The 14,308-nt window shown below is 56.8% G+C and overlaps 1 protein-coding gene across 1 annotated transcript in view; it reads left to right on the top strand.

Annotated features, from left to right (window-relative positions):
• The first annotated feature begins 1,265 nt into the window (after positions 1-1,265).
• Positions 1,266-14,308, top strand: part of RCAN1 (regulator of calcineurin 1) — an 85,429-nt gene continuing 72,386 nt past the window's right edge. Inside the window, exon 1 of the mRNA XM_051833615.2 lies at positions 1,266-1,608. Coding sequence (XP_051689575.1) covers positions 1,366-1,608 — 243 coding nt within the window. The 5' untranslated portion in view covers positions 1,266-1,365. The remainder of the gene's footprint in view (positions 1,609-14,308) is intronic.

The following is a 14,308-nucleotide window of genomic DNA, read 5'->3' on the forward strand; positions in this document are numbered from 1 at the left end:
ACCCAGTCACTGAAGGCTCTGTGAGATCTCAGAGTGACTGCCGATGCTCGGGGTCCACCTGCAGCTTTCCCGGGTTGTTTTCAAGGGCGTTACAAGGCACACAGAGGAGGAGGGGCGCGGGAGGAGGTATGGGACCGGGGCACGGCGCTCGCATGCCCTCGCAGAACCTTCCACAGGCCCAGTGGTCAGACCGCATGGCCAGCAGGTTCCGCGGGGGAAATCTCAGGGGTGGGCTGGGATCTGCTTGCTCGCTGGAAGGCAAGCTTACCCGGGAGAACACTCATCTCTCGTTTCACGTCCTCCAAAGAACCTAGCACATACAGAGCTATCATTTATCGGGCATTGGCTGGATTCTTAGCATCCTTGACCTTTTTATTTTTTAAAATGAGGATTCTGAGAGGCAGGGTATCTGTCCAAGTAACGAGCAACAAAGCTAAAATCCAGGCCCGCGTTTGTACTGTGTCCCAACGTCCTTCACTGCGAGCGAGTAGCCTGGCCGGAAGAGAAGGATACTCGTGGGCGCTCATGTGAGGTTCTCGGCTCCCCTCGGTGAACCCCTCAAAGGGTAAGACTAAGGTCTCGCTTCTTTCCTTATCTCCTGTTGTACAGAACACGTACGTCGGCAAATGACTTCCAATTATACACATTTTGGACAATGACTAAGAAGCTGAACTGTAAGTTATTGACATCGTGGTCCAGCTCAACCCTTATTGCGACTGCACGGGATAACATCCGGTAAGCATCTCATCGCTTGCCAATGGCCGCAGTGACAGCCATAACCAGGACTATCTCGCTTAAATCCTCCCACGGTGGGCCCCTGTCTCTCCAAACGTCACTGCCCGGGAACCACGGAAGATTTGCCTCCCCAGCTATCAATCATCCCAAGGGCCCCAGAGGCCCAGAGCCCAAGACCCTGCCTGGCGCCCTACAGCAGGTACCAGCTGTCAGAAAAGCGGAACTGGCTGAAGAGGCCTCTGCCCCTAACCAACATGGCGGCTGCGAGGCTTCAGGCTTCGGGCGGCAGAACGGGGACCACGTGAAGAGAATCCTGCTTCTTTATTGGCCTCCTCTCCGAGAGGGGCGGGGAAGAATGACGAAGCTGGGGATGGGCCTTAAAGGGACCAGGGCTAAATCCGCCGCAGCCCCGCCTCCGGGGCTGGACGGGCGGGGGGCGCTGCGCGGAGTTTCGGCCCCTCCCGCGCGGGACGGAGGCGGGCGGGGCGGGCGCGGCGAGGCCGCGTCTCCGGGAGCCGTGGAGACCGCCTGGCGCGGGCAGCCGCGCGGCCCTGAGGGGGTTAACCGCCGAGCCGGCGGCCGCGGCGCGGACGGGAGGGCGCACGGGGGCGCGCGGGCGCGAGCGCGGGGATGGAGGACGGCTTGGCCGGGCCCCGGCTTGGGGTGGCGGCGGAGGCGGCCGAGGCGCGGGCGCAGCCCGGGGTGACGCTGCGGCCCTTCGCGCCCTTCTCGGCGGCCGCCGAGAGCGACGAGGGCGGCGGCGACTGGAGCTTCATCGACTGCGAGATGGAGGAGGTGGACCTGCAGGACCTGCCCAGCGCCACCATCGCCTGCCACCTGGACCCGCGCGTGTTCGTGGACGGCCTGTGCCGGGTGAGGCCGTCGGGCGGAGGGGCAGACACCTGTTGCGGGAGCCGGCGGCGGCGCTGCGAGGCGACCCCTCCTCAGGGGGCAGGGGTCGGTCGGTGGAGGCTGCGCCCGGGGTCCGCGCTCCGGGAGCACCTGCGGGGCGCGCACGGCTCTCCGGAGCGGCCCGTGACCCGGGATCCACCCCGCTTCCCAGCGAAGCCCCTGCGCCTGGGATGGTAATGGGGTTGGGGGGGACCCCAGGCGCCAGATCCTGGGGGGTCGACTTTGCTCGCGGAGGAGCCGGGGGGCGACGTGGACGGTGTCGCCGCGCCGGGGTCTGCCTGTGCTGGGCGCGGACCGGCGACGGCTGTTTGCCGTGCGACTGCGCGGCCAGCTTGGGTCGAGAACGGACGGGGCCGGCTCTCCAGGCCTGCGGGGAGGTCCCTCGAAGGCGGGACCTGATGCCCTAGGGGAGTGGATCCTCCCGCCCCCATCCGCACCGGCTAATTTTTTTTGACACTTGGGAGGCTGAGGGGACAGGGATGAGTAATGGATGGCGGTGGGGAGGAGGAATTTATTCCAAAGCTGCAATCATTGTGCAGAATGAAATTTGGGCGATGTAGGCGTCGCAGCATGAAGCCAGTCTCTGAGAGCTGCTGCCCCCCCCCCCCCCCCCCGCTCCCCGCCGCCGCACCCTCAACTTCCCCAAAGCAGCGTTTTCGGTGCTGGGCTGTGGGGCCCCGAATGCTGTCTATGAACTTGCAGGCTGCAGCCAGGAGGCGCACCGCCGTGGAGCAGGGAGTTAGGGGTGCGCCCAAGTCGCCACTGTTTGCAATCCCATTGACGCCTGGCATTCGCACGGGGCCGCGGGCTCGGGGAAGTTTCTGGGCACTAGCGGGCAGGACCCTCAGGGTCTCCCCCACCGTCCCAAACCCGTGGAGGCGTCCGCCTTGGGGGCCCCAGGCTGTCTGCAGGAGCCAGCTCCGAGCGCTGAGACGGAGCTTGCTTGCCTGCACACCTGGCCCCGCTCGCGTTCTTCCAGGTGTGGCGATCCACCCTGAATTTGCCTTGTGTGAAACCGTGCCGGCTTAACAGGTGTGTGGTGAGGCTGTGCTGTGAGCCAGGTCCCGCCGTGTCGCTGACGGTTCAGCAGTGAACGAAGCAGCGTTCATTTGTGTTGGGAGAAACAGACCATAAGCACCAGCATACGGAATCTCTCCGAAGGTGGTGGAAGACTCACATGGCCGGCGAGCTGGGAATGGTGGTCCGGGGGCGTCTGGGGAGGCTTCGGTTTCCTGGAGGACCCCCTCAGATAACCGGGTGCTCATTCGTCCACTGGTTTGATTGACGGCTGAGGTCCAGGCACTGAGTTAGGCCCACAGGACGGAGTGGGGAATGTAATAGATTTTGGTGGGTGGGGAGACAGACCACAGGAAGGCGCCTTCCGGCTGGGAGAGGTGCAGTGGTGAACAGGAAACCCCGTCACGTGACAGAGTGACAAGGGCGGTCAGCTCCGGACAGGGACAACGCAGAGCTCGGAGCCCAGAGAGGTGGTTCAGGAGCTGGTAGACTGGGGCAGGCCTGAGGGAACCCCCAGGGAGGTGCAGTCTACAGCCACGAGCAGCAGCCGGAAGCAAGAATCGACCGGGAGAAAGTGCCTGGCAGTGTAGGCACGAGGGGTGGAGTTGAGGTGGGAAGGCAGGAGCAGGCAGGGGACAAACGCCCCAGCCCTCCGCTCCTGTTGGCAGAGCTCGGCCCAAGTCAGAGGGCTGGGAAGCTCAAGCAAGGAGGTCCCTGGGTGAGGCCAGCCTTCCAGGGCTGGACAGGGGCAGGCAATGGCCCTTGAGAGTGTGGGGACAGGGGACACACAGGCAGGAGTGTGGCACGGAGGTCATTCCAGTAGCAGAGCTGGCCTGCAGGGAGCAGGTGGGTGGGCAGGAAAGGAGGCAGGGGAGCTGGCTGGGAGACGGCTTCCTTAGTCCAGGGGAGGCAGGGAAGCTGCAGAGGTCCCGTGAGATGTGCAGTGGGGGAAGACGCAAAGCTGCCCTGGGCTAAGGGATTCCCGTCCCACAACGCGGGTGGTTTTGTCAGCCTGGGAGCTGAATCTCAGCCCGCCTGGGCCAGCCTTCTAGCCAGTGTGAGGGCACTCGTTTAGCTACAGCCCTCTCTGGGGTAGAGAGGTGGCTGCTGTGTGCCAGCCTGCCCACTTTATTGTTTTATTTATTTATTTTTGTTGGGAGCGGTGGCTATAAGATGATGACAGTGAGATCCGACGTCCTTGGCCAGGCTGGGATATCGGTGGCACTGCGTCCCCGGAAGTTAGCTTTGTTTCTTTATTTCTTTAGAGATTTTATTTATTTATTTGAAAGGCAGAATTACAGAGAGGCAGAGGCAGACAGAGAGGTCCTCCATTGGCTGCTCTATTCCCCAGATGGCTGCAACGGCCAGAGCTGGGCCAATCCAAAGCCAGGAGCCTCTTCCTGGTCTCCCACATGGGTGCAGGGGCCTAAGCACTTGGGCCATCTTCTAGTACTTTCCCAGGCCATGGCAGAGAGCTGGATCGTCAGAGGAGCAGCCGGGACTCAAACCAGTGCCCATATGGGAGGTCGGCCCTGTAGGCAGCGGCCTTACCTGCTGTGCCACAGTGCCGGCCCCCCACTTTGTTACTTTAAAGACAACCTCTCCCTAAGGCTGACTGCCTAGCTTGGTGGCGTCTGCCCTTCAGTAACAAGATCATTCATTCACAGAGTCCCGGTGGTCCCAACACAGACATGATCCGTTACTGAGATGACAGGTATACCAGTTACCCTGGGCTGGTCCTTACCCGTGCACACGTGGATTGAAGTGTCACAGTGTACCCCATAAATAGGCACACTTACCATGTGTCAGTTAAAAATAAAAAGTCCTGGCGAGCTGGCCAAGCCCTCTCCTAGGCCAGTCTGTGGGAGGCCTCCCTGGAGTGCCTGTGCAGAGAAGAGGCTGTGGCGAAACTCCCTACAAATGTTCACATAATGCCCTAACTTCCTCCTAATGGAAAGAGTGACTGACCTGAGTGCCTGTTCCTTTGGGGATTGTCGTTGGTAGCTGTTTCATGACCGTTTGTGTTGGCCAGGTTATCATCAGTGGGGTAGATAATTTATAATGAAAATGTGAAGTAGACGTATCTAGAAAGTCACCGAAACTGTGTCATTTATCTTAAAATAGCAGCATTGGAGAAATTTGCTCCATTACAAATGAATTACAACTCATAGCAGAACAGGCTTATTTTTGTTTGTGTCTATATTTGCTCAGTGCATTCCATTCTGGTGTTTTTTCCCCCCGTTGGTGCTCTGACCCACTCAGCACCCACTGAGTAATTACACAGTGCTGGCAACCGTTAGTCACTTCCCCGGAGTAGGAATTGATTCCGTCCTTACCAATCTAACCAGGAATTTCAGAGTTTGCAAATGACATTCTGTAAATAGGGCCCTATTCAACAATGGAGACGAGCGCGCTTTCTGCAGCCATCTGAAACGTGAGCGCGCATTTGGTGGAGAGAGCTTTGCCTGAATGGTAAGCCAGCAAACCATAGAATTAACTAGTGAATCAGCTTTCTCTAACGGAACGCCCACTGGAGATGTGTGATGGGTACTTGGGGGACCTTCTTTTAACGGCCAGATACTCCAATTGGCATTCGGAGTGTAGGTGACATCCTTTGACATTCTTGAAAGGGCAACTGGATCACTGGCCGTTGGATTCCGCGTCTGGGGGACAACGGGTCCTCCCAGTGCCTCCATCCCCTTGAGCCTGCGTGGGAGTCGGGCTGCTCCTGCAGTGTTGGTTTGCCCTCACAGCCCGCGTGCAGGATTGCTGCCAGTGACAGGGGAGATCAGACCGGGCGCTCTAACACCCGCCCCATTACCCAGGTGGCAGATGGCGCCCCTGGTCTCCCGTGCTCGCGCGCCCCATGGTGCACATCATTCAGTGGTGATCTGGGGACTGGAAGGTTTCTGAGCCCCCCGGGGAGGCCCAGCGGCAGCTCAGGGCTTCTGCCCCGCAGGCTGTGGGCCCAGGCTGCACTTCCGCCCGTCCCGGATCCAAGTCAGTCCATGCGGCATGCCGTGAACTGTGATGTCCTCACGGGAGAGTGACAGTGGGGTTCTGCCACCCTGGTGTGAGGGGCTGGCACGCCGTTTCTCGGATGCACATCATGGATACCATTCCCTCTTGCATTGTCTTAGCTCCAGCACAGTGGATTAAACGTTTGAGAATGTTCAGCATGTTGTATTTTTTAAAATTACATGTTACATATGTGCAATGTTTGTTTTAGAGGTTCTCTGCTATTTCCCTAATTTTAGAATTTCTGGCTTCAGTCAGTGGGTTTGGGGTTTTCTGCTGTTGTTTTCATTCATAGTTTCTTTTCTCCTCAGCGTCTACTCTCTAGCAAGTATTTGGGCCCCTCTGGCCTCCATCTGCCGCTACCACACATTGCTCAGCGCACTTGCCCTGAGCGTCCATGGCTTCACCCGTCACCACCTGCAAGTGCAGCCTTTGCAAGCCTTGGGGCAAGGGCAGAAAGGACCCAAAGGCCGAAGTAGGCTTAGGGTAGAGCAGAGAGCTGGGGCGGAGGCTGCGGATCAGTGTGTGTATTGCAGGCTGCACGCTTTGTCCCTTTGCTTTTAGAAAATGTAACCCGACACACGAGCCCCCTTTCTCCAGAGCCTCACTGAGGGGCCACACCGCTTCCCTGCGGCAATGCTGACTGCCTGCAGCGTGTGTGTGCGCGCGTGTGTAGGTAGGTGTGTGTACATGCGTGTGTGTGTGTGTGTGTGCGTGTGCTCACGTTCTGGGCACAGTCATTAGGGCCCATCTCAAGGACTGGGGGACAGTGGGATGCCAGTCCATTGAAAGGCACTTGGGTTGTGAGAGCGTTTTCCCATTGTAAATGCCAGCCACTGCACAGACAGAGGTGCGACAGATAGCCGTGTTTCTGAGCACTGAGAGGCTATCCTGCGGCCTTAGGAAGACAGAGGGCCCTTCCGCCTGTCCTGGGGAACAGGTGCAGGTGTCAGAGTGAAGCAGCAGCAGAATCCCGAGCGCCGCATCTGACACGTTGACACTGGCAAGGCTGGGGGTGGCTGGGCCGTGGTTCCTGTCGCTGCAGAACTCCTCTGCCTTTGCTTTCGTTGGGCCTGGTGTTTTCTGTGTTTTTCCCTGTAAAGGTTCACTGTGCTTGATGTACGTACATTCCCCGGTGAGGAGGCAGTGCAGCAGACTGGTTAGGAGCGAGCGTCTTCAGCTTGTACAGGGCCTGCGAAAATTTCATGGAAAATGCACATTGTGAAAAAAACTATGCATGACTTTCACCTTTTTGTGTGTGTGTGTGTGTGCCAAGATGAGCCTAACTTTTAATCTCATTTTCCCATGAACTTTCTGAAGTACCCTTGTACCTTTGCCGCTTTGGCAGTGTGACCCCGAGTTGCTACTCACCCGACCCCTGCCTCAGTTTCTCTGCCTGTGACACGGGCCTGCTAATAGCACCTTCCGTCTGAGGATGGTCTTCAGATGCCTGACGGGGATGTGATACACCTACAGCGTGTGGCTGAGTGTGTTGGTCACCTACTGCTGTGCCGCAGCCCGACAGCCCTCCTGGCATCCGCGGGCAGGAGTTCCAGGCCAGCCGAGCCTGGCACCTGTGCCTCTAAGCGTCCTGTGGCTGTGGTAGAGCACCGGCTGCCGTCTCGGCTGGAGGCTGCGCTGGGGGCATTGCTGGGCCTGCGGTCTCCACGCCCGGCTGGCTGGGGGCTGGCAGCCTCCCCGTGGCCTCTCCATAGCAGGGCACTTTGTTCCTGGGAGCCAGCAGGGTGTGATCCACAGTCTTTGTGACCCCCCCTCACCCCCCAGTGCCGGCCCCTCCCTCTCAAGGCAAAGAGATCACAGAGGAGGGGTTGGGGTCCTGGGGCCAGCTCACAGGTGCCCATGGTCCAGCATGATCACTGCCTCTTTTCTTTGTAAATTTCTATTCCTTTGTGGAACACCGCAGGTTCAGAAATGTGCGTTGAGGTTCTTTTCTCATCTTCAACTCTGTAAAACAATACAGTCGAAGCCGCCACAGTTTAACATCAAATACTTCCTACATGGGATTATGGCTGGGTTATTAGGTTTCTGGTTTTTCAAAAGCTGTTACTCCATTTCTGAGAGAAGAGCTCAGGAAGCTAAGCCCTGTGTAACCTGGGAAGGCCAGTACTTTTCCTTTCCTCGCTAATTTCAGCAGGTGCACTCCGAAATTCCCATGTGCAATTGTAACGCACACCACACAGAGAGATTTCAGCTTGGCCTGGATTCAGAATTAAAAGACAAAAATGTTATTTAATTCGGGTAGCTAATTTTGGATTTTTTCCCTCAACATAATAATAGCTTGTCTCACTTTATCACTGCATTAGTCAGCCTGGGCCGTCATAACAATACCGCAGACGTGGTGGCTTAGGCAACCGAAGTGGATTTTTCTCGCTGTCGTGGAGGCTGGAGGGCTGAGGTGGGGGGCCAGCGCGCTCAGGGTTTGGTGAGCCCTCTCCTGGCTTGCACTGGCTTCATTTTCCCTGTGTGCTCAGCGTGTGTGGAGGGAGGGAGCGAGCTCTCAGGTGTGTCTTCTGAGGACAAGAGTCCTGGCTGGGGCAGGCCCTGGCCCTTATGACCTTATTTAACCTTATGACTTCCTTAGAGACCCCACCGGCCGTGCTGGGGTTAGAGCCCCAGCCTGTGAATTTGGGGGGAACGCAGATGTTCAATCCGTATTTATTCTGTATTTTTTGTTAATCTCTGTGCTTTATTTTAAGGATAGTAAACTAGCCTCTGTTCACTAACGTGGAGCGCTAGCTTAAGCATTTAAGTATCCCACCTGTGTGGCATCTGTCACTTCCTCTCCCAAGGACCCTGTGAAGTAGGTACCATGGCCAGCCCTGTTCTGCTGCAATGGCAGCTGAGGTCCAGTGTGGCCCAGGTCACCCGGCCAGGAAGTGTTGGTGCCGTGTCTCCAAGGCTGTGCTGCTGCTCCGCCCACGGTGGGGGTGACAGCATTGCCCGCGGAGGCCCCAGAGCCCCGCCACACCTCGCTTCGGCCCTAGCACAGCTGTGAAGGAAGCGTTTTATCCACAGGAAGCTCCAGCTCTTTGTCTTCCTCTCCAGGGACTTTGGTGTGCCGGACACCATGACCCCACACTGACGTTCTGGTGTTCACTTCAAGTCAGTGCCTGCACACTGAAGCCAGGCAGGCCTGGGTGTGAATCCTGGCTCATTCCCTCCCTCCCTCCCTCCCTTCCCTCCTTCTTTCCTTCCTTCCATTCTCCCCTCCTCCCTTCCTTCTTTCTTCTCAGCAAATATTTATCAGGTGCCAGCTACGTTCTGAGCACCGTTCTGGTTGCAAGACCAGCACAGGACCCCCAGCAAATAAGTCAGCCTCCCCAAGCCCCAGCCTCCCGAGTTGCTCCAGGAGCAATGATGCCCACTGCGTAATCGTTGTGGGGGGAGTGGTGTAGAGAGGGCAGCCAGGGAGGTCCTGGTGAATGACAGACGCCAAGCCGGCAAGGAAGACACACAATTAAAATTCTGGGTATTGCATGCATTGTATAGATAGAACTGAGGAGCCTAACAGATCAATAGTTAGCCGTATGTCCTCGGGCAAGCCAGTGCGCCTGCCCGGATCTGTTAGTACTTCATCTGCAAACGAGCAGGTTGTGTTGGATAATCCCCGGGCGTTATTTTTGGCTCCCCACGTGTGTGGCCAGAGGGCCACGTGTGTCGCCTGCTCCCCTGCGCCTTCAGGTGCCATCAGACTTTTCCGAGTCGGAGTTTGCTCCAAAAGGGAATTTCTGCAGTGCAATCCTGGTTCCCTTCCACCCTACTCCGTGGCCTTCCAGCCACACCACAGCCCTGCTTGGGTCTGCAGTGGCCCCTCTGCTGGCTGGTGCCCAGAGAGGAGGTACATTTCAGTCACCTTAGCCTTGGATCTGTAATTTTTAAAAAATTTTGTCTATTTATTTTCATTTTACTTGAAAGGCAGAGAGACAGACTGAGATCTTCCATCCACTGCTTCACTCCCCAAACTCCTGCAGCAGCTGGGGCTGGGCCAGGCCAAGGCCAGGAGCCAGGGACTCCATCCAGGTTTCCCACATGGAAGGCAGGGGCCCAAGTGCTCGAGCCACCGTCTGCTGTCTTCCCGGGGTGCACGTTAGCAGGAAGCGGAGGCAGGCCTCGAACCTCACTGCTCCGATGCCACCGTCGGCGTCCTAACCACTGCACCCAACACCCACCCCGGGGTACTTAACTGGTCTCAGGGATTTACGTGCGCCAGCTCTGAGCTGACCCCTACATCAGAGCGACTGATGCTGTCCGTTCCCAGTCACAGGTTTGCCAGAGAGAGCCTGGCCATGCCAGAACGCTTGAATGACCTGTCTTTTAAAAAGTCTGTCGATTGTTGGAAACGTTCCCGAATCTTATCCAGCCCTTGCTTACCGATAGGGTGGCGGCAGGTCCCGGCGTGTGCTGCTGGTTTGTGCTGTCATTTCAGCGACATTGTTGGCAGGACCCCACCCCATCCCACCCCACTCCCTCACCCTGCTCTTAGGTCTGGGTGATAATCAGTAACCATGAAATTAATCACGCGTACCCAGCTTACGTACGGAGCACTTAACCCCCATGCCAGACTTTTTCTCGTCACCTCCCTCATCCCCTCTTAGGCCTGGTAAGATAAACACTGCAGGTGGGGGAGACTTAGCACCCTGGCATCCCATGATTCCTGGGTTCCTGCTCTGGGATTCTCAACGTCCCACAGCAGGAAGGGCCTAGGACTCTGCCATTCCTGTCCCCCAGGAGGAATTGGGCTCAGGGCCTATGGGATGTTCTCAGGCAGCGTCGATAGATAGCAGCGGATGGGGAACCTGAACGCAGGTCTCTGCTGCAGGCTGGTTTTTTCTCGTGTTGCTGAATTCCATGTCAGATCATGCCCTTCCCCCCTCCCATCCCACCCACGAGGACTCAGAGCAGGCGCAGGACTGGGGAGACCTTTGTCGACAAAGCCAGCCAGGACAAGAAAGGCCGGGAGCAGTCCAGCTACCCTTAGGGGCTCCCTGCCCTGAGCAGGTCTGATGCCGTGCAGACACCAGCGGTCACCACCAGGGGGAGGTCACTTCCTGTCTGCGGAGTGGTTGCTGCCTCTTGCCTGGGACCTCACTCCAGGCATCAGAGACTGAAAGAGGGTTTTCAGAAGGGAGAAGTCGCACCTCTTGCTTCCAAGAAACTGCCACAAAGATGCGTTTATCGTTGACACTTGGGAGTGGAGAGAGACCTCCCAGCTCCTGGTGGGAAACCATGCAAGTGCCCTCTTGGGACAGAGTGGGAAGTCCCCAGGTCTGCAAGAGGGGACCCTTGGACAAGTGGCCCTGCTGCCCCAGCTATGCCTCACCCCCATTTCCTTGGCATTGACTCAGATTAGCAACATCAAGGACTCCAAAGAGAGAACCCAGTCCCCCGAAACAGAGATGGTAGGGATTTTCCCCGTGGGCCCCAGATCCTAGGTCTCAGGACCTGTGTGGTAGGAATTGTTCTCCCACGTGAGAGTCCCCGCCCCGGGTAGGTTCCCATGGACTGGCAGTGCTCTGCTGGAGCCGCAATCTACGAGTTCCACTTGTGTATCCTCGCCTGCGGGTCTGGGCCAGCAGTCAGGACTCCCCCTGCAGCGCCGACGCACAGGCTGCTTGCCGCAGGATTCCCCGGGGTCACAGTTCACCAGCCCTTTGCTGGTGTTTGCAAAGGGCATTGCGGTCATTCGTGTCAGGGTCTCTCTTTCAGGGTGGCCAAATCCAAGCTGTTGCTTTCAGAGGAGGCATCGGTGCTGGATGTAGGGGGCATGTGTTGGGGGTGACTCCCTGCGTTTGGAGGAGGAGCCGGCTGTGCAGACCCCAGCTCAGAGCACCCCGTGCCCCCCTGGTGGCTTGGAATGAAGCAGATGCACCTGCCAACTCCAGAGCTGTGCCTGCCGTTCTCTGTACAAGTCAGGAGTCTGCGATCGAAATGCTGGGGACCAGAAGTCCTTCAGATGTCAGAGTTCTTTGGATTTGGGGGAATTGGCGCACACTGTACCAGTTAGGCACCCCTCATCCACAAAGCTGAAATGAGAAATGCTCCAGACTCATGGCCGTGCTCAACGAGTGTCAGATTTCAGATGTTCAGGTCAGGGGTGTGCAGCTTGGGTGCCTCTCCCTCCCCGGGACCCTGTCAGAGTTGCACGTGGCCTGGCTGTGTCGGCAACAGTGTCTGAAGACAGGGACGACTCAGAAAATGATCCGTCTTCCTCAGGGATCTCATTTCTGTGTCGGTGGTTGGAGGTTTTATACTGGGTCGCCGTTTACCTTCTGTTCATTGTTTGTCTCCTCTACTTGAGAGCACAGGGGGTCACACTGGCGGGACCACCGCTCCCAGGGCTCCTGGTCGCTTGGTACTGCTCCTGCTGGTTTCCACGGCCCCCTGAGAGAGGACGTGTGTGTAAGAAAGTCCATGGAAGCATAAAAGGAGAAGATAAGCTTGCTTTTGTGCAAGGACAGTGTTGGAAGACCATGCACAGTTTTGTCGTGGATTTGCATTTGCTGTGAATTTTTTGACGACCCTCGTGTACACACAGCTGTGCTTGCCGACGCTTCCTCACAGACAGCGCCGCCTTCCTTAAGGAGATGCCACCCAGGCGTTAGGAGCAGCCGCACAAGTCGTGTCAGCCTGGATTCAAACGCCAGCTCTGCCAGCCAGGGGCTGCGGGATCCTAACTTCCCTGCGCTTCGGTCTCCTGGTTAGGGAAGTGGGATAATAAATGTATCTGTCTCGTGGTGGCGTTGTAAGGGTGAAAGGGCTTGGGAGGAGTTAGGGATTTATTAAAATTGTCATTAAGATACAAAGATTGGCCGGCGCCGTGGCTCACTAGGCTAATCCTCCACCTTGCGATGCCGGCACACCGGGTTCTAGTCCCGGTCGGGGCACCGGATTCTGTCCTGGTTGCCCCTCTTCCAGGCCAGCTCTCTGCTGTGGCCAGGGAGTGCAGTGGAGGATGGCCCAAGTCCTTGGGCCCTGCACCCCATGGGAGACCAGGAGAAGTACCTGGCTCCTGCCATCGGATCAGCGCGGTGCGCCGGCCGCAGCGCACCAGCCGCGGTGGCCATTGGAGGGTGAACCAACGGCAAAGGAAGACCTTTCTCTCTGTCTCTCTCTCTCACTGTCCACTCTGCCTGTCAAAAAAAAAAAAAATACAAAGATTACCATGTCCGTGGTGTGCTGCTTGTTTCCCCCTGTGCAGGGTCTGCCCCTATAGTAGACACTTAGTAAACACTTGTGGTACAGAGGAAATAAAGCACCACCTAAAAAAATGAAAATATTGCCCTTTCACGCCCTTTAATAGTAAGCATTATTTCCAGGAGTAACTTAGGCACGTACAGAAATTGCATAAATGGGGGGTGGGGGACCAGTGTTGCGATACAATGGGTTAAACCACTGTCTGGGATTTGGGCATTCTATATGGACTCTGGTTCATGCCCTGGCTGCTCCACTTCCAATCCAGCTCCCTGCTAAGGCACCTGGGAAGGCAGTGGAAGATGGCTGAAGTCCTTGGTCCCCAGCATCCACATGGGAGACCTGGATGGAATTCCAGGCTCCTGGCTTTGGCCTGGCCCAGCCCTGGCCATTGTAGCCATTTAAGGAGTGAACCAGCAGAGCAGATGGAATCTCTCTCTCTCTCTCTCTCTCTCTCCCTCCCTCCCTCCCTCCCCCCCCCATCTCACTCTCTCTAACTCTCGCTTTCAAATACATAAATAAGTCTTTTAAAAAAAAAAGGAAAACTTGTATAAATAGTTTTACACCAGTCGGGCCTGCAGCTTTAAAATGATCACAGCGTGTGTGTGTGTGTGTGTGTGTGTGTATAAAATGAGCAGCCTGGGGCGATGCTGATAATTTGAATGCGGCAGTGGGATGCATCGCACCAGCAGGCTAGCGTGGATCTCCACCCCTGGGGACTGTGTAGCAGAAGCCGTAATGCCACCGCAGGATGGTTGGACTTTGTCAGAAGGATGCTTTGCCACAAAGTTGAGAATTTGCTAACCTAAACACTCTTTGAAAAAAATAAATCTCAGGACAACATAATGAATATGAAAACTCCCATAGGCCATGAGGCATCAACTCACTCCTGATGATGACAAGAAATCCTAGGCCTACGTCCTCGCTTCATTAAAACGCTAAGTTGCGATTCGGAAGGAAGGAAGCAAGCGGTCACGTTTGGCGGCAAAGCTTCTCCCCCTTCCCTTTTTCTTCCCAGGTTCTTAGAGAGTCTTCAGGGAACAGAGCTGTTCCGAATCACATCACCGCCTGCTGCTCTCCCCCTGGGCCCCCGCCGGCCTCCCATCCTTTGCCAGATCTCCTCCTTAGCAGGCAAAATCAGCCTTCTCATCTCAGACGCTGCCCTGTTTTCCACGAGATGGGGCCCTGGGAAGCCGACCTTCCTTCATCAAATGCCTGCTGTCTGCTTAGGATGCGCTACCCTGCTGTGCTTTTAATTAAATGAACCAATCTTTGAAAACCCCATTCTTAGCCCTGCAGCAGCTGTCACCCGGAGCCTGGCCCCCAGTACTGGGAGGTGACGTTACAGGAAGGTATCGGTGTTGGGGAGGGGAAGGGAAGCTTTTGCATCCTGTGACCAAGGTCCTGGGGGCCA

This window comes from Oryctolagus cuniculus, chromosome 4 (genome assembly GCF_964237555.1).
Source record: "Oryctolagus cuniculus chromosome 4, mOryCun1.1, whole genome shotgun sequence".
Taxonomy (NCBI): domain Eukaryota; kingdom Metazoa; phylum Chordata; class Mammalia; order Lagomorpha; family Leporidae; genus Oryctolagus; species Oryctolagus cuniculus.